Raw genomic sequence first — 24,832 nt, forward strand, 5'->3', positions numbered from 1 at the left:
TAACCCCATCTCTCTTGAGGTTTGAAAAATTAATTTTCTTCCCACAGGTTTAGTTAGAGGATCGGCCAAATTTATCTCTGACTTCACATAGTCAATAAAAATTATTCCATCTATCAATGGTTGTTTTATGGCATCATGTCTCAATTTCATATGTCTACTTTTACAATAAGATTTATTCTTTGAAATAGCTATTGCCGCTTGACAATCACAATGCATAGACACAGGAGGCAATACATCCTTTATTAAAGGAATATTAGCTAAGAAGTTTCTCAGCCACTCAGCCTCAAAACCAGCTAACTCCAGAGCTACGAACTCTGATTCTATAGTCGATCTAGCTATGATCGTCTATTTAGTTGATTTCCACGATATTGCACCACTACCAAGCGTGAATACATAACCACTAGTGGATTTTGTCTTATCTGAATCAGATATTCAGTTTGCATCACTGTACCATTCTAAAGTGGAAGGAAATCCAATATATAGGATACCATAATTAATGGTTCCTCTCAAATATTTTATTAGTCTGACTAATACAGACCAATGCTCGTTGTTGGGATTATGAGTATATCTACTCAGTCTACCCACGACATAGGCTATATCATGCCTTGTAAAATTTATTAAATACATCTGACTCCCAATAATCTGAGCATATTTAGACTGAGCAACTGGGTCACCATTATTTTTTTTCAACAGAAATTTAGTATCAAAAGGAGTGCTCACAGGTGTGACATTGAAATATTCAAGCTTCTTAAGAAGTCTCTCAACATAATGTTCCTGTGATAACATTATGCCATCTTCACTCCTTACAACTTTAACTCCCAATATCGTATTTATTTCACTCAGATCTTTCATATCAATATTAGTAGATAAAATTAATTTAGTATTTTGCCCAATATTTAAAATTGTACCAAATATAAACGTATCATCAACATTTAGACATATTATCATATAATCATTGTCTACCACTTTAGTATAACACATTTATCAACCTCAACTGAAGAAAAATCGTCTCTCAGTAAGACTTGTTCAAATTTCTCATACCACTACTTAAGAGCTTGTTTAAGGCCATAAAGAGATTTAATTAATTTACAAACTTTATTTTCTTGTCTATGAATGACACAGCCTTCAGTTTGAACCATATAAATTTCTTCTTTTAAATCACCATTAAAAAAAGCTATTTTGACTTTCATTTGATGGATAAAAGTCTTACAGATTAAGGTGAAGGTAATTAAAACTCTAATAGAAGAAATTCTACAACTCTAATAGAAGAAATTCTACTTACTGGTGCAAATGTATCAAAATAATCTATATTTTATTTTTGAGAAAATATTTTTGCTACTAACCGATATTTATCTAGAGATCCATCAGGATTAAATTTCTTTTTGAAAATTCATTTACAACCAATAGGCTTTGCACCAGGAGGTAAATCTGTTAAAATCCATGTTTTATTTGAAATTAGAATTGATTTTAACTTTTATTGCTCTTTCCAATAATTAGCTCCTGAAGAAGATATAGCTTCAAAATAATTTGATGGTTCATTATCGACAAGAAAAGTTTGAAAATCATTTCCATAAGAAAAATATTTTTTCCTAAGCCTTTTGCTCCTTCTCAATTCCTCGTTAGAGGTAGTTTCATTTTTTGTTTTAACGGGTGTATGAGAAATTTTATCAGATAGTGGATAAATATATTCAAAGAACCAAACATTCTTTGTCTCAACTCTCACTTATAATATTGCAATCAAGCAAATCACTTTTTAAAACAAGAAATCTATATGCAGCAATATGTTCAGCATATTTAATAAGCATGCAATCAGTAATTTTAGAACCTATTTTTCTCTTTTTAGATCATGCAAAAGAACTTTACCAAGACATCCCCACACTTTTAAATATTTTAAGTTAGGTTTATAACCCTTCCATAATTCATACGGAGTTTTTCCAGTTCTTCTATGTGATATTCTATTTTGTAAGTGACATGCAGATACTATAGCTTCACCCCACAAATTGTTAGGTTCTTTAGAACTAACTAACATAGAGTTCATCATCTCTTTTAATGTTATATATTTCCTTTCAGCTGCTCCATTTCTATTCAGGTGAATAAGACAGAGTTACTTCATGAATTATTTCTTCTTTTTTCACAAAAATCATTCAAAGACAAATATTCTCCACCTCTATCAGATCTAATTCTCTTGATGTTTCTACTAAGTTGATTTTCAACCTCAGTTTTATAACAAATAAAAGCATTAAAGGCATCATCTTTATTTCTAAGCAAATACAACTTAATAAATCTAGAAAAACCAACAATAAAAGTCACATAATATCTTTTACCACCTCTTGTCATAGTTTGCTTTAGATCGTCTAAAGCTGTTGGAATCAAGGATAATAATTCGGCGTCTCGATTTACAGAAAAATAAGTCTTTTTAGTACTTTTAGCTTCAACACATATTTCACACCTATTAATATTGTTTGAGTCTAAACCAGATATTAAGCCTAGTAACTATATTTTTCATATATATGCAAAATTAACATGTGCTAGTCTAGCATGCCATAAAAAAATAGACTCAACCATATAAGTAAAAGCATATGCATTCCATTGATAATATCAGAAATATTAAGTACAAAGAGTCCCTGATTACAATAGTCATTTCCCACAAATACATTATTTTTGGTCATTGTAATCTTAGCAGATTCAAATGACACTTTTGCTTCGGCTCTTCCCAATAAGAATACAGAGATCAAGTTTGCCCTTATAGTAGGGACATATAGTACATCAACAAGGGCTAAAGTTTTTCCCGAAGTGAGTTTTAGGAGAGCGTTACCCTTACCCAAAACTTTAGTAGTACTTGAGTCTCCAAGGTAGACCTCTTCTCTATCATCCTCTACATGAGTATAAGAATAAATTAAATGCTTCTCAATTTGCACAAATGTGCAGAGTAGCCTCAGAGTCTACCATCGATTCTTTTACATATGCTACAATATTTACTTGAGAAATGCCAATTGCAATAATATCACATCCTTCAGCTAAGTTAGCCTTAGGAATATTAGTCTTTCCTTTTGTCATTTCCTACTCTATACTTGCACTGTGAGGCATGATGACCTGATTTTTCACAAACAAAATAAGAGCCTTTTTTCTTTTAAGGTTAGAATTCTTGAGCTTGTAACCTTGAGACTTATTCTCGTACCTTTTTGCGGTTGTTGCTGCCATTTTGCACTAAGTTTGCTTTAAGTGCTGTCATCCTAGCTTTGGCAGATTCTTTTCCGCTGGAATCTTCAATTAGGATGTGGGTCACAATTTCCTCAATGGTAAATTTTTTCTGTTTGTGCTTTAAGTTGTTCTTGTAGTTACTTCACGAGTCAGGCAGTTTCTTAATTAGCACTCTAGCAACAAACTTTTCTGGTAAAGACATCCCTTCAGCATTCAAGTCTTCTAGCAATTTTTTATATTCGTTAATTTGCACGGTCATATCTCTATCATCTCTCATCTATAAAAAAAAATTTACTACAAATTTTTATTTTGTAGCATCTTGAGTAGTGAATTTTTTAATTAAGGCTTCCCGTATAACTTTCGCTTCCTTATAACTGCAATACACGTCAAACAGTTCATTAGAAATAGTTTGTAATATAGTATGATAACATACCTCGTGGGCATGTTGCCCATGATTTTACTATTTTATTATCAGCGTCTGGACTAGGTTGTGCATGCAGCAGTGCATGTGCAACACCGTGGACATCAATAAGTGAGAAAATACGTTATTGCCAATGCTTGAAATTTTCATTAGCGAAAATTTTAATATTTGATACATCTGGAAATGGCCTGGCATATGATAGTGCAACTGGAACTGGAGCAGCGGAGGTAGCTCCAATCTTGGTAGTATCAATAGTATTTTTAGCACCAATGTTGTTTGCCATAGTTTCTTAGATTGTAGGAAAATAACACAAAAAATAACAATAACACCACTACTCTCTCTGTTTCAATTTATGCAAACCTGTTTGATTGGGCACGAAGTTTAAGAAAAATAAAGACTTTTGGAATTTGTGGTCTTAAACAAGTCAAAAGAAGTCTAGAGTATTTGTGTGGTTATAAAAGCTTCCCATTAAGGGTAGAATTGTAAGTTGAAGATAAATTGTTACCAAATTTAGAAATGGGTCGTTCATTTTGGACACAGATAAAAAAGAAAATAGGTTCACATAAACTGGAACGGAGGGAGTATAATATTACTTGTAAGCAGATACATGAATTGACTTGAGTCGTGTTGGGCATTGTCCTAAGAAACTATTTCAGCAGTGTCAGGATTAAACAAGCTTACCTCTATTTTACTTAGAGGATATAAGAATCAACAAAATACTAAATTACAAACCCAGCTAGTTAGAAGCGAAAGAACAACTAATATTTTATGCCAATTAAGATATATAGAAGAAGATTAGAAGGAGAAGTATGTATAAGAGGGAAAGAAGATAGAAGTATTTTGTCTTGTAAGTTGCAAATAATGAAAATGAGAGATTGACGGGGGCTATTTATAGCCTCATTTGCATGAAGCTTTGTTTTGCATGGCAAAAACGTGGCTGATGGAATTTGTCACTATACCAAAACATTTTGCAATCTTTCTAATGGCTTCCAGAAGGGATGCCACATGATTTTGATTATGATATTTGTCAACAAAGGTTTTAAAATATAGCCACACAAAATATAAAAAAATTATTACTAGTAAATTAACATATCTTATGAAATAATTCATGATCATTTCCTATTAAGAGTTTCGAAATATATGTTTTCCATTTTTTTTAAAATTTGTTGTTAATCAAAAGCGTAAAGAAAACTTTGTAACAAATCTTTGTTTCTTCCCTAACGTTCATAAGGTAATTAAGTACACATGATCTTCTAATTGTAATTTTGATTTATTTTTTAGTTATATATTTAATAGTATTAACTATAGATCTGCCTCAATCTTTTTTCTTTTCAAATAAACATTTAACATCCTAGTAAAATGAAAATTTTGTCACGATATAGGGGGTGAAAGTGTAGAAATACGAAATTTAAGAGATGTTTGCATAATTAAGTCATATTAAAGGATGTTTAGTGTAATTTAATTTTTATAACATAGTTTCCCTCTTTTGTTGGGACATCACCAGTGTTGCTTTCACTGATTAAAGACCGTAAAAGTGTTAGTCAACTTAGAATCCCCGTTGACGCCGTCACTCCACTCCTGTCACTACTAAAATCTTCTTTCTCATACAATAAAATTGCCATAAAAAGCTAAAAACAATTAAACACAGAGTTTCCATTTCGCGATTATTCCCTCTTTATTCTTTAACCTCAAATAAATCCTCTTCGGAAATTCTTCGCCGTAGTCTTCGAAGTTCTTTCTCTAGATCTGAGCTTCAATCTTAAGTCAATGCAAAATCTTTGGATCTTCAACTCCCTATTTTGATACACCTCAGCTAGGGTTTCGAGTCGCCGATTTATTTCCAAGGTTTATCGTGAACTGAATATTTACGTAAAAAATGCACGTGTACGGCGTGATTCTAGGGTTTTGTTGTTGAATTTGTGTATTTAATTTGATGCAAAAAAGAAAAAATTGCATTTCTCAGCTCGGGAATTGAGTTTTTCAAGTTTCCAGATTGATATTGTATGTTTTTTCGAAACTTTTGATAGTTCTTCAGTTACAGCTGTCTTTTGACTTATTCAGTAAACGCAGTGACTTTCACATTGTTTCATATATAGTTTGCATGTGTGGTAATGTTGAACATTTCTGTAAGTGAGGTCATTTTTGAAATTAGGAAGATGTTGTGACGAATGGCGTTGAAGTTACCTGCTGCTGAAGCAGCTAAGGTTGCGATTGAGTCAATAGGATGTGGATATGATATATCATTGGACTTGAGGCTCAAGTATTGTAAAGGTCATCCGGGTAATAGGCGTTTAATTGAAATTGATGAAGATGAGGGCCGGGAGGTTGTGCTTCCTGGTGGTATTTCAATCCCTAATGTGTCAAAATCTATCAAATGCGATAAAGGAGAACTCACCAGGTTTCGCTCTGATGTTCTTTCTTTCCAGCAGGTATCTTCTGTTTCTACTTGTCTTTGGTCATTGAATCTTATGTTCCCTACACCTTTAAGTTGCTATAGTGATATCGTGTTGCTGATGTTATTTGCTTTTCTATGAAGAGGTTAGAATCTGTTGTGGTTGTTGTGTGAATGTGCTATTTTATATGTATTTTATGATGCCAGCTGGTTATTATACTAAGAAGTAGGAATATTTTAATGTATAATTTCTTAAAGTAGGAGCGGTGATGCTATCTTCATGTTATTGTCTTTTAGTTTCTCCGAGGTAAAAATAAATGGGAAAATAACTCACTTTTGTACATGTACTTCTAGTCTTTTTTCGGCTGTTAATTATTGAAAAGTTGAGCAGAGTAGCTATTTTCTGCAAATTTTGCCAGTCTTATTTTTGTGCTCAATCTACAAGTTCCTTGCTTTAACTGCAGATGTCAGAGCAGTTCAATCAGGAAGTATCCGTGACTGGTAAAATTCCTTCAGGGCTCTTCAATACTATGTTCGAGTTTTCTGGTTCTTGGCAGAAGGATGCAGCATACACCAAGACCCTTGCTTTTGATGGTGTGTTCATCACATTATACTCTGTTGCTCTAGAAAAATCTCAAATGGTGCTGTGCGATTATGTTAAAAAGGAAGTTCCATCAACATGGGATCCTGCGGCATTAGCAAGGTAATATTTTTACATATTTATACTGATAAACATTGATATTTTTCTGATATCTTATTTCAAGATAGTTTCCATTCGTTGGATTTCTGTCTGAAGGAGATTGGTCATCGATGTGAACATCTTGAGGTCCAATTGAAAAAACAAGCTCCTTCAGATCCATACTCCATCTGGACCTCGCTTTAATTTCTTCCCTTACTGTTTAATCAAACTTTTACACTCTGTTTCCGTTTAAATTCTAAACAAAAATATATGCAAGGGAAGGGAAAGGAATCAGTTAATGACACCTCAATATTAACTGTACCTCAACGTCCTTTGAGTTCTTTGCATATTCTTTTATTTATCTTGAGGCATTCTAGTTTGACCAAAATCACATAACTCTTCAAGTTACAAATTGGAGTTAGAGGGCTTTGGTCCAACTGCTTGTTAGGCCACTATCTGGTATTTACCTGCTTTAATGTCATTTATAAATTGGTCAAGTACAAGCAACACACTGTTTACTGGACAGTTCTAGTCTATAGAACTCTATCACACTAGTCGTGAAATTTTGTTCATTTTTCAGGTTTATTGAAAAATTTGGTACTCATGTCATTGTTGGTATAAAGATGGGAGGAAAGGATGTAATATATATGAAACAGCAGCACTCCTCCTCCCTTCTCCCTGCGGACGTGCAAAAGCGTTTGAAGGCAATGGCAGATAAGAGGTTTTCAGGTGCAAATGAACAAGGCGGAATAGGATCTGAGCAGGCACATCAGAACGGGAAGGTTAAGGATCTCGCCTGACCCTCCTATTTCCACAATCACAACAAACACTAACACACACACATGAAATATACTCTTATATGGAGCTTTCAAAAACCGTATGCTGATCACATTTTTCTTACTTCTTTTATCAAAATGACAGCTCTTTTCTTACTTTGGCAACACTACTCAGAAATACCCTAGAATTTTAGTTGTACGTGTTAAAGCACTTATACATCTGACCATCTAAACAACACTAGTTGGTGCCTTCTATCTAATACGTTCAACTTGCATTAGAAGTTCTTAACATTCTCCAGCTTTGAGGTGCTATTTACAGTAGAAGCAAGGATGATCACTGATTACCTTTGAGCATATTACTTAATACAAGCATTTCATGGCGGGTCAGCTCCTTTGGATTCAAAAACAAGATAATCTGAAGTTTACGTGTTTATGTTAATCTTATTTCTTTATGACTCAAAAATGTTTTTGACACAAATATTTTAAGTGCAATTGGCTTCTTCATAAAAAAAGAAAATTAATTCAAGTGCAGTTGGCTTTCAGTTATTTAGGGATTTACATATCATCATTGTTGCTTGAACGGTCAAAATTGTCAACCTTTCCTTTTCTTGGCTGTTTTGGAAAGTCCTTTCAATCTCCTTGGATTTTTTTTTTGAAATGCTATATATAAATCTCTGCAAATGGTTGGATGAGAAAAGCTTAGTAAGATCTTCTATGACCGTATAGGCAGATATAATTAATATCTGCAGATGGATTTACTTTATAGGTGCATTTGTCAGACAGTTGGATGTTAGTTGAAATCCATATTGTCAGGTTCAAAATCAGGGTTTTTTTTCATAACCCTTAGATTATTGGAAATTTTTTCACTACATATTGGTGTGTTACTGTTATTATGAATCTATTGCCTAAGTCTCTAATTTTGAAAATGTTGCCTCAGTTTGAGATCAGGGAGCACCGGCTAAGGTTTGCTGATCCCAACATATCAGGTTCATATACACATAAGGAGGTATGTGGTATAGGGTCTCCATCATGTCTGTTAAATTTTCTGCACTTTAGAGTTCTGAAACAAGTTTGTGCAATTTGTCAATTGGCTGCTGAAATGGCAGGATACTGTTAGCATTTGCAAGAGGAGGGGTGGAGGTGATAGCAGAGGCTTGACGCATAATCAGTGGTTACAAAGTGTACATCAGGAGCCTGATGTGATCTCAATGTCCTTCATCCCTATCACCTCACTGTTGAGTGGCATCTCAGGAAGTGGATTTTTGAGTCATGCTATAAATCTGTACTTGCGCTGTAAGTTAGAGGACAATATTTGTTGTTTTCTTGCCTCTAACTTCTATGCAATATAAGTTTTAGACTTCTATGTGCAATGTACATTGCCAAATGTAACATTTCCATTTGATAGTTATTGACAAATGATACAAGGTAGGAGGGCCTGCTGATTTCCTGCTAATTTTGCAGCTTTCTGCTAATTATCCTAAAGAATGATGGCTGATTTAAATGTCTGCATTTTCTCAAAATATTAACATCTCATTTGTTCGTGGAGTATTTTTTAAATCTTGCAAAAAGTTTTTTGAAAACAAAAAAGAAGAGAGTAAATCTTTTTCCACTCATAAAGCTCTTATAAATCTTCAAAAATCTGCAGTTATCTAAAAACCTTTTCTTTATGAACTTCTTTTTTCATTATTTTTCAAAAAGCTTTTTGAATTTTTTTGAGACGGCTCCTAAGAAATTTGATAGTCAATTAACTGCATTTGGATGTTTATTATGATTACCGGGAAATATGCTTTACCCTTATATAAAGTGTTGTCTATTATGCAGATAAACCACCAATTGAAGAGCTTCACCAGTTTTTGGAATTTCAGCTGCCAAGGCAGTGGGCACCGATCTTCGGTGATCTTCCGCTTGGTCCTCAGAGAAGGCATTCAAATTTTGCATCTTTGCAGTTTAGTTTATTGGGTCCCAGGCTTTATGTGAACACCACTCCGGTGAGCTCTCTTAATTTTAACACCTCAGTTTGAGATTATATCCTCTTTGTACTCCTTACACAGCAACACCAACTTAAAATAATCCTGTCATCTTCCTGAAGTTATATGCGATTAACATTGCATACCACACTGCATACCAAGGGGAAAAGCTACTTTTTATTTGGGGCGTTGGTGTTTCATATATTATTTGACACCGCCTTTTTCCCTGTTCTTCGACTAACTCAGTGTAATGTGATCTCACAGTTAAGGGTTTTGCTCTCGACCCTCAGTATATCATCTTTGTCTCCCCATCTCACCTTAGTAGCCATCATAAGTATTCCACAGGAACTCTTCAAGCTCGCCATTGTTCAAATTGTGGTGTGTATGCTCCCTCAAAGTTATCTATCAGATCATGCATCCTTCTTAAAGTGTATCCTATTTCCCATTATCAACAATATAGTCGACAGATTTAGTAAACTTTTCCTTGCCTCTCATAATTCTTTTTTAGCAAATTCACCCCATGAGAGTTTGTCACCTCACCCGTGACAATCTATTATGAAATTCCTTACTGAATGGCTATTATCTTTTTCCATAAATTATTCTCCTCTAGAACAAATCTTATTATTTCCCTAGTAGCACCATGTTAAATGAGGACAATCCAAATCCTAACCCCAAATGAACCAGGGGTTCTTGTACTTCTCCAATCTTCCAAATGAAATTTCTTCTCCCCTTTCTTTCCTTCCCATAAAAAATCTCTTATCATTATCTCTGATTTATTTGTAACAGTTCAAGGCATATAAATCAGGAGACATTTATTGGTGGGTATGTTAGAGAGGTCAACGTCAACTATGACATTTTTTTTTTCGGTAGGATTTGGTTGTATTTCTTCATATATTTAATACACATGATCCCTAGTAATAATATCTTCTCGAAGTGATGTGAGACTATAACATTAGTTCTTCATTTAAATAACAACGCATGCCCCAGTGAACTATTATGGGTGAGGAGCAGCTTGGAGTGTACAGCTAACTGTTCTGTCTTTCAGAAAGGCTGTTTCTATTAAGTTCCAATTAAGATTTTAGTAAGTTAAGTTCACTGCAACAACAGTTGGCTTCATTAGTTTCTTTTGGTCTTGTACCGAATGCTTGGGATCAGGAAAGGAAGGAAGGGAAAACACTGTTGAAAAGTCTGCTTACTACCTTCTTTCTAGGCATCCATGTGATTCATATTTTTCATTGCAGGTTGATGTTGGCAAGAGGCCAGTGACTGGACTTCGTTTGTATCTTGAAGGTAAAAGGAGTAACCGCTTAGCTGTGCATTTGCAGCATCTCTCATCTCTTCCTAAAGTCTTCCAGCTTGAAGATGATCCAAATGGAAATTTTCAACGAGAATCATATGATCGCAAATACTATGAAAAAGTTCAATGGAAGAACTTTTCTCATGTCTGCACTGCTCCTGTTGAATCTTATGAGGATCTTAACATTGTTACTGGAGCACAATTGGAAGTTGGGGACTGCGGGTTTAAAAAGGTCCTCTTTCTGAGACTCCGTTTCTCGACTGTCATGGGAGCTACTATGGTAAAGCACCCGGAGTGGGATGGTTCCCCTGGGTTGGCCCGCAAATCTGGACTGATATCAACTCTCATTAGCCAGCACTTTACATCAGTTCAGAAGCCACCTCCACAGCCAGCTGATGTGAACATAAATTCCGCCATTTACCCTGGTGGTCCTCCCGTTCCTGTGCAAGCCCCTAAGCTCTTGAAATTTGTCGATACTACTGAGATGACTCGAGGACCACAAGAACCTCCCGGTTATTGGGTTGTTTCCGGTGCAAGGCTTATGGTTGAGAAAGGAAGGATCTGTCTGAGGGTCAAATATTCCTTGCTTACTGTAATACAACCCGACGATGAAATACCAGAGTAAATGAGAATAGGTTCTCTTTTATGCTTAGACAGAAAATGAAACTCTAGAGGGAGAAGTGGCAGCATAGTTTGTTGCTGACTTTGTCGATGTTGAACCACCTGTTGTATAAAACCTGGTGAAAGTGCCTAAAAAGGGGATAGGCAACTGATTCTGTACTTTGAGATGTCTGTAATGTTTGTTCTCTCTTTTGTTTCAAGCTAAATGTAAATCTTGACAATGTTGGTTGTAATATAATTTTAACTTATTTTCTCTCAAATGTATGCGTCATTGCTGACTTCGGTGCTAAACCAATCAGGAAAATCAACTATTATTTGGTTGAGATCAACTCTAACAAGAATCCTGAGTGGGTAGATGAGAACCTGAGTATGACTTGCAAAAATTTGAAGCCACAGGTACAATGTATTTCGATTTTCCTTTTTTGTTTGGTCATCTATGGAAGTTATTCTTGTTCTCACATTGCAGTTTTCATAAGGTGAAGGTTTGATATCCATTTCAGACTCATGCACAAAACATTAGCCATAATCTTAGAATTAAGCTGATAGAAGTAGAATGAAGTGCACAAGCTCAATTGGTAAAATATTACATAGTAAAAGAAGCTTACTCCAAATGAACAAAAGCTGAAAACTTAGCCTACTGAATTTTAGGTGATATATTCGCAAGTCGAAGCACAGTGCTTCTTCTGGAGTGTGCACCCTTCTCAAGTGGTATATCAAATAATCCCACTTCTCACATATTGGAAGAGATAAAACTAAAAAGGGGAACTCAGTCAATAGACGAAAAGACAGTATGTTACACAAAAACAATCCAACGTCAACCCAAATTTTCCTTCTTCCTAATGTGCAAAACTTCAGTTTTCGTCTGACAGCTAATTTACATGTCAGAGTAGGGTAACAGAGTTGTTGTTGTTGTTGTTGTTGTAGTAGGGTAACAGAGTGCTAGCTTATGGGATTGGTGACATTTTTTAAGATTACATAAATATTCTTTCCAGGATTTAAACATATGATAAAATTAACTATTCTTTTAGAAACATTAAGAGAAGGGGAAACTATGTCCATGGGAAGGCCAATAAACCCCTTCCCTTGGACAAGGCAGTGGAGTTGGCTTGGCAATGAAGGTAGGATACTGTTGTCCTGGCATCAAAACTGTGTAATCTGACGGATATGGTGTTTCTACCTGTGCAAACAAAAAATAATAATTAATCATATTGGTACTTTGATCTTCAAAACTAGATTTTGCTTCTGCCTTTTCTTAGATGGTTGCAGAAAATTTATTTGAATTGAGTATTAGCTCATTCTAGACCTATAAAGCATGTGGAGGGAAAGATGTTTGAACCAAAAGATGCTCTAGAGAAAGAAGTAAAAGGGATTAATAGGCATGATATACCGGGAAACAACAGAAAAAAGCACTAGTATAAAATTGGTGTTTACTCTAGATGAATTACTTCTAGCAGGCTTTCAAGTATTGGAGAAGTGAATAGTTTTTATGTAACTTCTCAACATCACTTTCAGGGACAAATTGTTTAAATGCATTTGGGGAACTTACTGTTTGTGAACTTGCACGTTTCTGAATCGAGCCCAACTCCAAGGAACTGTTTCTACTATCTTGAGCCGAAGAGAAGGGGGGGCTAGGCTTGAAGAGATGTTCAAAGATGGCCATGATGAGAAACATAGATATGAGGATAGCTGTAGCAACAAAACCAAAAGAAATGGCATCCATCGATGTGCCAAAGTTCTTCCATTGTCCTTGTCTGTTAACTTGTGTTTGGGAAGGACTCGGTTCTGAACTTGACTGAATGTTCCATGGCTTTGATCTTTCTGAACCAAATTGTTCACTCATACTCATATCAACTTCTGATCAATCTCTATAAAAATTGAGCCGAAGAGTGCTAGCAGCTCATAAGTGATGCAGTAATCTAAATGGAATAGTTGGTTTAACTATAAATGCCTGTCAAACAAAAGAAAAAGGCAAAGAGGCTGATACCAATACACCTAAAAATCACTAAAATTTCAATAAATATTAAGTTTTGAACCTATAATTGCTCAAGTGCAATGGGTTTAATGGTGAGAACATAAAAGTTGAATCTGTTAAGTTAAATCATGAATCCGTCCTCTGCTTGAATGGCAGAATATATAAGGATCTATCTTAGATATTATCCTCTGTGTCTCTAAGGCAAAGAGGATTAACTAATGCCAGCATATAATGACATTTTGTTTGTACATTTCAAAGAGAAGACTCCTTATTTCATCATGAGAATTTAGAACTTCCTACTCTGTGTGATAAAGCTCAAGAAAAAACAACTTCATGGTAGCAAATGTTGGTTTTTTGCTTTGAAGTCAAGAGAGGTTTATTTCATTTCTGAAAATATCATGATCATGTCTTCTTGTTTTCATTATTTTATTATGCAAATGATGATCTCCAGAGAAGTAGTTTAGTAGAAAGCAGAAACTATTAACACCATTCCCTTTATTGACACACATAATCTTACTTCAACATCAAGTTGTTTTATTTTCCACATTTGGCTGTACTTATGCTGTTATGGATCAGTTTTTAATATCAATTTCCCATTTTTGTAACACCATCAGAATAATATATCACACAACAAGATTCTCATTTATCACATAAGAAATGCAGGAAAGAGATAATGATAAGACACTTTGAAGAATAGTAGGAAAACCACACAAGAATCTAAAATTTTGGGGTTCAAGAATTGGGTAGTTTCAGATTATTACCTTGAAAGGGGACTCAATAGGGATCTTAATCTTGGTCTGTGATGTTATCTATTTGGAACCAAGAATAGTGATGAACAACCATATGTTTGTAAGAGAAATTCACAAGGAATGGGGTTTAATCCTAAGAGGAAGACAAAATCATATTCTATATGTTTCATGTGATGGAAGAAACAGATAAACACATGACTCCAATTTAGCTGAAGAACACAGCTCAAACTAGGTAGCTTTATAACTAAGAAAGAAATATAAAGACAAAATTATATGATAATCTTAGTTAGTAGACTTTTGTTTGTACATAACTTATATACACATTGATAATGCAATGAATTTGTGCAATATCAGTGTACTTTAACCGGTTATAGCAGGTTGTTGTTGTATACTTTATGTTACCAAATCAAAATTATTTTAGACAGCTAGCTACCTATTGTTGTATGTAATCTTAACCTGACGGTGTAAAAAAATTGTATATTGCCGGTGCACAAAATTTAAACTTTTTTTTATTTTGTTGCCTTTCCTTTTATTTTACTTTTCTTTTTCTTGTTCTTCGCTGTTCATAATCTTGATGCCAAACTTAATCAGTGCTATACCTTTGTTTGGACATATAGGGAAGCAAACTTAAAGAAATAAAAAAGTGTTTGCCCTCCTGTCTGCAGACCCTAAAGCAAAGGGTGACCCCTCTTGATGCTTGCAAAAGCATTCACTCTCAAGATACCATTATTGATGGCTTCCTATTATCTAAATTCAACCCTATTTTCCACTGTTTAATTGCTAATTATATTCGGATTCAAACCATATATACTTGCTGTGTAAAGAACTTTTGTATTATCAATGCAGTTTTATCTTACATCAAGTTGCCTGCTTTATTTTTCAAGTAATTAGTTCCACTTAGGGGTGTTCATAAAAATCCGAAAACCAAACCAAATCGACCAAAAAAATCGATACTTTTTGGTTTGGTTTAGTTTGGTTTTGAATTTTAAAAAATCGATCAAATTTGGTTTGGTTTTGGTTTTAATCAGAAAAAAACCCAAAAAAACCGACTATTGGAGTAGCTATTTCAAATTTATTATTACACCTATATATGTGTATATTTTTATACAAAGTTTCAAAAATTTAATGGTAAATGTTAATAATTTGCACTTTTAGTATAGTTCTCTACTTTTACATTCTAGTTTGATTGGTAGTTTTCTTTTGTTAAGTGTAAGAATCCATTTCGTATTAAAAATAATATATTTTTAATTGAGTCCTTAATTATTCATCACTATTTGATTCAATTATCATCAATATATCTTGGTAAATAATAGATTTCTCAAAAACAATTGATTTGATATTGTTACGTTGAAAATATGGTCTCCGGATAAGTATTTGTTAGTGTATGTCTTGTATTTAAGAAAAGACAAATAACCGAAAAACCGACAAAACCCGACATAAACCGAGTCGAGAAAAAACCGACTTAATTGGTTTGGTTTGGTTCTAATATTTGAAAATCGACTTATTTGATTTGGTTTCTTTTTAGGAAAAAATCAATCCAAACTGAACCATGAACACCCCTATACTTCCACTTATCAAAAAAGTTACTTAAATTTATCTTTTGATGACCTGATAGCGTAAAAAAGTTAAAATTATTATTTATTTTTTGCCCCAATCACTGGTCGTTTAAGTTCGAAGTTGAGACATTACCCTTTTATCAAGACCTAATACAGGTCGATACGAGGTGAAATAATATAAGATCTTTATTTATTTAAAAAAACTAAAATATTCAGAAAAGAAAAGAATTCATGCTTTATAAAAGGTATAAAACTATGATTTTCTTTATCAAGAAGATATCTTATAGTCAGAGATTTTCTTATAAAGTTTCTATAAAAGTGGATGCACAAAAACAACATAAGGTTTTATCACTCAAAGGTGGCAAAACATACGAAAATAAAAATGATCTCCAACTAGATAGGCAGGATAAGGAAAAGCTGACAAATAAAAAACAAAATAAACAAAGGCTGCAGCAGGTGAAGTTTTTGATAATCTTACAGCTAATGCTATAGCAGTAGAGCCATGATTCAAGAGAAGAAAGAAAACTAAAGAAAAGCTAGAAAAAGGAAGTGATTGAGACAATTTCCTGCATATATTCCTCAATTTACCTACTAAAATCTTTGTCTCATAAACCCCACAAACTTTTTGTCAGAAGCACTACTAGTAGCTCAAATAAATTCTTGAATTATTTGAGGTAAATTCCACTTTTATATTTAAGCTATCCACCCACCCCACCTCAATTTTTCCTATGAGAATGGCCTAAATTCTCATAATTTTCTTTAAGAAGAAATGCAAAAAATTACTAAATGTAAAGAGTTTCATTTTCGATTTAATTAATATTATAAAGTTTATTGGGCTGGTTAATTTGGTTTCACGTCAAAAAGATGATGGTAGGAAGAGAGATCAAGGAACCATTTGCTTCTTCTTTTTCCCGTCCTTTTCATTGAGTGACGATTTTCAAGATAAAGATTTTTGTCTATCAAAAGCTACGAGAGCAATTACAAACCTTTTCACCTATGTATGATGTCCTAAAAACAGAGTCTACTATTCAAATAATATCTCTAACTATTTAAATTTACTTACTAAAATCATATTTCTTTTGTTTGTAAAAGAAAAGTCAATTAACTATTTCTATATCACTCAAATGAACCAGATTTCTCAAACTTTCGACCAAATACCTATTTTACCCTTTAAATTATTAATTTTTATTTTTAATATTATAATTCTTTCTCTATTTATTCTATTTTATGAACTTATCTATAGAATAAATAATTGAGAATTACATTTATTTTAAATAATTATTAATTTTTATGTTACATGCATTAAATATATCCGTTAAAAGCTTGTATTCTCTTTAATTCTCACTTTTATAAATAGTTTTTAGAATTTTTCTGTTATTCTCAAATTATTGATATGAATAAATTATTCTAATTAATTTTTTACTGTAATCAATTTTAGGTGCTTAAACTATTATTTTATAACGCAAAAATAATTTTTAATATAATATTTATGTGATTTAAAAAGGTTACTTATTGAAACAAGGTACATGTGTAACATGTATACATTAAGACTAGTTAGATAATAGTTAAATAAAAGGGGAATTGCGTTAGTTTCAATAGCATTTGACATATTGAGCCAAACTCGTCATAAAATCAGCAGCCCAATTATAGGTAAGTCTATAACATAGAGTAAAAAGAGGAAAAATATAATATTAAAAATTTAATAGAAAGATAAAAGTCGATAATTTAGAGAGCAAAATAGGTATTTGTCCACCGAAAGTTTGAGAAATCTAGTTGAGTGATCTTCTAAGTGCTATTGACTTTTTCGTTACAAGTAAAAGGAATGTGATTTAACTAGATAATTTCGAATAGTGGAGTAACCATAATAATTGACTCCCTAAAAACACCCACATCCCACCAGGGGCGGATTTAGGGGGGCGCAAGGGTGTTCATCCGAACACCCTTCGCCGAAAAATTACACTGTATATATAAGGTAAAATCTATTTTTTATCTCTATATATTAAGTTTTGAATACCCTTAACACAATCCAAAAGTGTAGTTTAGTGGTCAAGGGGGTTCAAAACCTACTGCATCCCACCCCAAGCCAATACGCAAGAAAAAGGAAGAGAAAAATAAGCATAAATTTCCGTAAAGTAAAATAAATCATCCCATTTATTCCTTTTCTTTTTAATAGATAATATTAATCTCTTACCTATTATTTGAATTTGTTTCCCTTTTCCATTTTTGTCTTGAAAATAAAATGGCTCTGCTTTATTTATTGGGGTCACCTCAAGGAAAGAGCACAAATTTTTAGTACAAGACATATATATATATTATTTCTAAAACAGGAGATCCTTATGGCCTATGAATCATGACAAGAAAGAAGAATAAAGCAAATGTTGAAAATTGTTTCCTCTTTGAGTCGCGCTCTACTTTTTTCTTTTTTTTGTTTCTTTTGTTTTCTTTCTTTTTCAACTTAAGTCTCTTCAATAGAAACAAAGTTATCACTTCCTTGTTCCAAATCTTATAAAGTAGTACATTTTATAAGGTTTATTATTCATTTTTGCTCCTCTATTTCATTGTCGCTTTTAGTAAGAAAAAGATGGAAAAAGATGGCTACTTAGACAGAATTTGTAAGTTTAGCTTTTATTTATTTAAGGATATGGTCTAGTGATCGATTTAAGTGGAAAAGTTTTGAGAGATTAAGAATCAAATTACAGTAAAAATAAAAAACACTAAGCAACTTCTTTTCATTTACTTAAACTATGGTGGATGGAGCCATCGAAAACTTATTAGCGGAATGTAGACGCCACTATTATAAAATAAAATATAAAATAAATTGTAAACCAAGAGGACGTTGTTATTAGAAGAGAAATTTCATAATATTGGAGGAAAATTACACAGTATAATCGCTCTCAAAAATAATATCCAGCAAAGTGTATATTTTTTATATATTAATCTATAATATATATATTTTATATTATATAGTTTTTATATGTTTGGGTTGTGGATGTAATTAGTTTGGCTATTGGCTTCTTTGCCACATTGTAGATTTCCTTTGGTAGCTTTTTAGGGCATAAACCCCCCACTCTCATTACATTCCTTTTTTCTGCTGTTCTTTATATTCACATTCTTGCTTCCCATGTGAAATGATGCCTTTTGTCCCTATGTTAAGTACGTTAAACATAAGACTGTAGTTTCTTCGTCAAGTACGCAAATTATCTGTTCTTTTTATTTTAAAAAAATCGATTTTTAATCTGGAAGAAGGATAATCCTATTCCCAAAAGATCTCATACTCCCTCCGGTTCACAATAAGTGACCAATTTATTTTAGGCACACCAATTAAGAAAATACTAAATTTTAGACGAAAATAGCAGCCGGCTCTAATTTTCGTACATGTACAATCCATACAAGATTTTGACCCTATGACCGGTTGACCCATCTTTCAAAAAATGAGCCACAGGTTTATATATAACTTGTACAAAATTTTCCCTTTCCAAATGTCGACTTTCGCAAAGCAATTTAGTCGATGGTAGAGGCTGCCAATTAAACTCATTAAATTTGGAGTTTTCATGTATGATCCTATTTTCTATGTACAAAAACTAAATTCTTCTACAGGTAGGCGCGAACATCATATATAATGGTATATGAATTAACTAACTAAACCCTTTAATATGTATACATCATCATACCATAATATACCAAACATCATCCAATATGTTGCACCATTTAAATGGTATTATCTATTATTTGCAATATGTAAAATTTAAGCAATCCTTCGTATTCTTAACTAGATTAGATACGAAGGCGAATAAAAGTAAAAACCATTTAAAAAGAGCATCTCTGCACGATTCCAAGCTTTCAAGTAAGGAGGAGCCAATGGGTTTAACGTCGAAATAAATCTAATGATCAGAGTTGGAAACAAATCTTCACCTAAAACAGGAGTTCAATTCAATCAACATTTTCTAACACTCGGCTTTAGGATTGTTATTGGTTCCAAAAAGTGGAGAAAAGAGACGACAATCACTTTGGTGAACATGATTTTAGAGAAAGGAAAAAGCAAATTTTTCACACCTTGAACCAGTGACATCAATGTACTCTAATCGGGCGAGAAAGCCATTGGATCTTCAACTCTTTTAGACCTCCCGGAATCTTTACCATAAAGTATAGGACAGCAGACCAGCAAGATATTGAATCAGGAAAGGCAAGCTTTCAAAAAGGTTTATTAAAAATAACAAGCTTTAAATGTAATCCACCAACAAAATTGCCATAGTATGATCAAATAAACACAAAATCAAGTAGCACAAAATCCCATAAATGAAGTTTAAATCTGACAAGAACTGACTATATGGGTCTGACAGTTTCTCAAGCTTTAAGACGTCCATAGAATTTAGCCTTCTCCTGTGTAGTCTGGAAGCGCCCATGGCCAAACTTGGAGGATGTGTCAATGAACTTGAGCTTGATCTCCTCCAACGCAACCCTAGATGTCTGATTCAACAGAGACTGCCTCAAAGTCACAACACGCTTCTTTGGTCCAACACAGCACCCCTTAATCAACAGAAAGTCTTCTTTCACAATACCATAATGAGGGAATCCACCCATTGGCGTGATATCCTTCTCAGTCCTGACAAGATGAAAAATAATTTTAGATTAAGAATAGTGATATCCAAGTAACAGAAACATGAAGACACCTTATGCAGGCATTATAAGGACTAACCTGTCAAACTCAGTTATGGCGGAATGAGACTCCTGACCAGCCTTGCCCAGCCTGTAGACTTTCTTGTTCAGCTCAGTGCGATGGTGATAGCCATTCTGCCCAGCCCTAGCTACAGTGTATGACACCCGTGCCGGATGCCAAGCACCAATACAAGCCACCTTTCTAAGACCACGATGGGTCTTACGTGGGAGACGGGTTACACCCCAACGAGTCACCACGCCCTCATAACCCTTACCTTTGGTCACACCAATAATATCGATCATCTCATCCTTTTGGAAAATAGCATCAACAGGAATCTGCTTTTCAAAGAAGCCATAAGCATAATCAACCTTCTGGGAAACATCCCCACCATTAACCTGAATCTCCATCAGGTGTGCCTTCTTTTGCTTGAGCCCTTTCATTTTTCTAATCTGCAAAAAAACAAGTATAAACATTTAAGAGGGGCTTGAACTACTCTTAGGGTGGGGCGGTCTGAGTGCATCAAAGGAGAACAAGGTGAGAAAAGAGCTTCCAAAGAGAGGTACGGCATAGCAAGAGTTGTATTGGCAAATACCTGAGTATGGGCCAAAACACGAACAACACAACAATACTTCTTCATCTTCTCCAATTGTGCATTAATATCCTTCTTACCGTCATCAGTTTCATACTTCTTTGAGTACTTTGCAAAGGCCTTCTTTTTGGACAAGCACCAGTTCTTGTAGAATCTCCTTTTAATCTCTTCACTAAGATGTTGAGCCCAGACCGTGCTAAGGCAGCGAAGGCCACGTGGTGTTTTCACATAGCCAACAACCCCAACAACAATCATAGGAGGCGTTTCAATTATGGTAACAGCTTCGCATGTTTCTTTCTTATGGAGTTCTGCACAAATAAAACTTGTGAGTTACAAGTTTGGGTATTAATTTAACAAAAGCCTACTTGGAAAGACAAGCTTTGCAAGATGTGAACTGTTTATCGCCTACAGTTTTTTCAATAAACCTTAATACAAAAGCTCTCCCATGCAGTAAAGCCTTATATTAGAACAAATGTAATTCCTTATCAGGACATACTCTATAACCTTAAGTTTTGTTGGGTGAGAAAACCTTCAATTTGTATAAACCTAGTTCCTTGACTGCATATTCAGATTCTCAACACTAATTCTAGTATTGCATTGGCATAATGTAGCAGAAAACTTGAAATTCTAAAAAACTTACTTGACCCTGGTTTTTCAACATCTCTGACTATATGAGTCATCCCAGCTTTGTAGCCAAGGAAGGCTGTCAGCCTGCAAGGTTTTGTTGGATCATCTTTGGGAAAAGCCTTCACTGCATAAACAAAGAGGAGAGAATACAATATAAGAATTTATGATGACATCATATCTAGACTGACTTAGAAGTCGTTTGATAAAATATCATTGCACAACACATTATCTTAACCAACTACTGCAAGCTCATGTTAGCGAAATGCACAACGACTAGGGAAACACTGAGGTGCAGACGGTCAACTATTAGTTAAATGGGTGAAGCACAAATAAGATGCCTAACCACAAAGAATTTCAGAAGCAGAGAGCAAGATGGGGCATAAATACTGAGGTAGCTCATTTTCAGAAATCTGCCCATTATGTGGCACGTAAATTGACACATCAGTAGCAGTCCGCCACCATAGACTCACAAACATAAAATTCTAAAAATTCTGGACCCCAGGTACAAATGTATCAGTACACTTTAAAAAACTCAAGAACCTTGAGGCAAACTTCATGTAGGATGCCAGACTATACTGTAGTTTTACTCCAAGTAAATTAAGTTTGTTATCAGCACAAGAATGCAAATTTAACAAGGTAAAGAAAACAATTAAACCTTTCCCCCTGTGTCGTGCTGCTCTTTTCCTTGGAAGAAATCCCAAAGAACCATGTCTTGGGTGCTCAAACTTGCGATGGGACATTCTTCTTAACTGTAATAGCTGGAAAAAGAAAAGGCTAAGTGCCTCAACCTTAAAGGAGAATATCATAAGCCAATCACCTAAAGAGTACTGCCTTTTAGCTTAGTGTGAGAAAAACATTATTTCAAGTAAGACAGAAAATTAGTTTTTACTTTTTCACAACATACAACTGGAATCTCCAGACAAAATAATGTCCTTGTAGCAGTTTGATAAATGTCAATAACCTACTGCACAAACTGTGCTTACATTAGAAATATAATAATACACACACATCTACTTGATTCTTTAGATTGATCACTGTGAGAAGACAAGTTGATATATATAATAATGATACTAAAAAGAGGGTTGAGGAGAGATTGCGAAGAGTGAAAATATATATAACTTTAGTTCTCAAATGTGGTAAAGAACTAAAACCTACAAAAGTTTCAAAGAAATAGTAAATTTGGAAAATTATATCAAAATAACAGAAAAATATCAAAAAACAATAAGAAGAAACTGCAATACAGGAAAAAACTAGACCTAAATTTCAAATAATATCGAAAATACGCTTATTAAGTAATAGCGAGAAAAAGGATGTCAAAATTTTGCGGGGGCTTGCTGCTTGTTCAGAGGAACGAGGAACGATCCAACGAAAAACATTAAAAGTTTAGTCAGTAAAGATAAACCGGGTGAGGGAAAAGAGGAGCTCCACAAAGGAGACAACTAAAGTATCAAAGACAGCATACTCTAGACAAATAAGACATGTGAATCTACCACAAACTCTAGGAGATGAATCGAAATGCTCCCTGACCAAAGGCCTATGGCACAAAGAATGTGCCAATTCTCAGGGCTCAAATGTATTTCTTTCCAAATACCCCAATATAATGAGGTATTGGTGAAAGAGCCCTTTTGAGACTCCAGCCTTGATTATTTGCTCCAATTGTTATAGGGAGTACATTTCTATCACCTCCAACTGAATTTTGGGAAAATCCAACATGCCTAATTGTACTAAAAGCACGCAAAAAAAAACCACAGAAAATAAACATTAAAACATTCTAATGTGACGAATTCACGTAAAACTAAAATATTTCAAACAAATTAAAACCCAGCTTTATGCTTAACATTTAACAGAAGTACTTAAAAATGCGTGTACAGTAAAATTGAACATAAAGGGATCAGATCTAGTGAAATATAAACAAATCTCAGCCATGCACCAACTAATTGCTAAGAAATTGTACAAATATTGCTAACACATTCGTAATTAATCACTGTATGCGATAGCTGGTAACAAAAATAAATCTACGAATCAGAAAAAAACAAAGAAGATCAATATATCAATGGTTAATAATTCGAAGAAAATGAAACACAACTGACAAAAAATACAAAAATAGATGAATCAATAGATCGAAAAATTGAACGATGTTACCTCGTAGATGCTATGCAGTGTGCGGCTTCAATACAAAAGGTTGCTCTAACTCTGTGAAACCTTATATAGTAAGGGACGGATAGAATTAGGGCTTCGCTACTCACTGTCTTTTGACGTTTTTACCCTCATTAGCCGCATTTGTGTGCCGCAAAATGTAGTGAAGTGAGTCGCACACTTGCACTTGTTGGGTTTGAAAATAGCCTGTTTGAACCACGGAAGTCTTCAAAATTACAATCTAGTCTCTTTTTAAATACAGATTTTCAAAAACACCAAAGCATCTTGATAATGATGCTTTTTGTTGGATGAATAATATCTGTTGTAATTTTTACTTACAAAGTATATTTTAGAAAATATTTTTTCCTTGAAAATTTAGAGAAAGAATAAATAATAGCTTGTTAGGGCATATACTATTAACCATGCATTTAGAGATAGTATATTCTAATAATTGTCATGGTTAAAAGTCTAAGTGTCACGACCCCAAATATTTCGGTCGTGATGACGCCTATCACAATACTAGGCAAGCCAACCCAACAAGTAACCACGGTGAGTTCTTTTTATAAAACCTTTTTCTTAAACTGATTAAGTCTCACATTTTTCACAAGAAATATATAAATCACTGAAATGTGAGAAAAAACAATACAAAATATACCAACACGGCTCAACAATCCGGTGTCACAAGTCAAGAGCCTCTAATTACAACCCAATCTGACTGACTATTTCATAATAAGTCTAAAAATGAAGAAAAAATTATGATAGGAAGGAGTAAAGCAGGGTTGTGGACGCCGTGCAGCTACTTTGCGGTCTCCGATAAGCTTTGAAAATGCTGGGGACCCTCACTCTGCCGCTCGGGCACCTGGATTTGCACATATGGTGCAGGGAGTAATGTGAGTACGCCAACTCGGTAAGTAACTAAAGTAAATAAGGTCTGAGTGTAGTGACGGGCAGTTAAAAATCACATATATATGGGTATTCAACGAAATATCAAGTCAAACTCAACAGTTTAAAAGCCATTACTCTGTAAAACTTTAGTTTCAATTGAAATACTTGAAATCATTTACTTAGCAGTTTTCAACATAGGCTCATTATAAAAGAAGTGTGAAACCAACAAAATGTCATAAATGGGTCCCTCGGGCAAGGTACCACTCATAAATATAGCCTCTCAGACAAATCTCTCAGTCACTCGTGG

At 34.1% G+C, this 24,832-nt stretch overlaps 2 protein-coding genes and 1 long non-coding RNA gene across 3 annotated transcripts; 1 reads left to right on the top strand and 2 right to left on the bottom strand.

The window, feature by feature from the left end:
* Nucleotides 1-5,139: 5,139 nt before the first annotated feature.
* On the top strand, nucleotides 5,140-11,614 carry LOC107767588 (MACPF domain-containing protein At4g24290). Its single transcript, XM_016586639.2, has 8 exons — nucleotides 5,140-5,467; nucleotides 5,775-6,051; nucleotides 6,479-6,717; nucleotides 7,274-7,475; nucleotides 8,407-8,475; nucleotides 8,576-8,762; nucleotides 9,291-9,457; nucleotides 10,678-11,614. The coding sequence occupies exons 2-8, from the start codon at nucleotides 5,791-5,793 to the stop codon at nucleotides 11,356-11,358; spliced, it is 1,806 nt and encodes a 601-aa protein (XP_016442125.1). The 5' UTR covers nucleotides 5,140-5,467; nucleotides 5,775-5,790; the 3' UTR covers nucleotides 11,359-11,614.
* Nucleotides 11,615-12,107: 493 nt separating this feature from the next.
* Nucleotides 12,108-14,286, bottom strand: LOC107767587 (uncharacterized). Its single transcript, XR_012693497.1, has 3 exons — nucleotides 14,088-14,286; nucleotides 12,901-13,302; nucleotides 12,108-12,531 (listed from the first exon to the last, which is right to left on the bottom strand). It is a non-coding gene; the product is annotated as an uncharacterized LOC107767587 (long non-coding RNA).
* A 5,514-nt stretch (nucleotides 14,287-19,800) lies between these two features.
* On the bottom strand, nucleotides 19,801-23,783 carry LOC107767586 (large ribosomal subunit protein uL3y). Its single transcript, XM_016586634.2, has 6 exons — nucleotides 23,647-23,783; nucleotides 22,160-22,262; nucleotides 21,518-21,628; nucleotides 20,881-21,185; nucleotides 20,328-20,737; nucleotides 19,801-20,234 (listed from the first exon to the last, which is right to left on the bottom strand). The coding sequence occupies exons 2-6, from the start codon at nucleotides 22,242-22,244 to the stop codon at nucleotides 19,976-19,978; spliced, it is 1,170 nt and encodes a 389-aa protein (XP_016442120.1). The 5' UTR covers nucleotides 22,245-22,262; nucleotides 23,647-23,783; the 3' UTR covers nucleotides 19,801-19,975.
* Nucleotides 23,784-24,832: the final 1,049 nt, after the last annotated feature.

The sequence above is a fragment of the Nicotiana tabacum genome, chromosome 7 (assembly GCF_000715075.1).
Source record: "Nicotiana tabacum cultivar K326 chromosome 7, ASM71507v2, whole genome shotgun sequence".
Taxonomy (NCBI): domain Eukaryota; kingdom Viridiplantae; phylum Streptophyta; class Magnoliopsida; order Solanales; family Solanaceae; genus Nicotiana; species Nicotiana tabacum.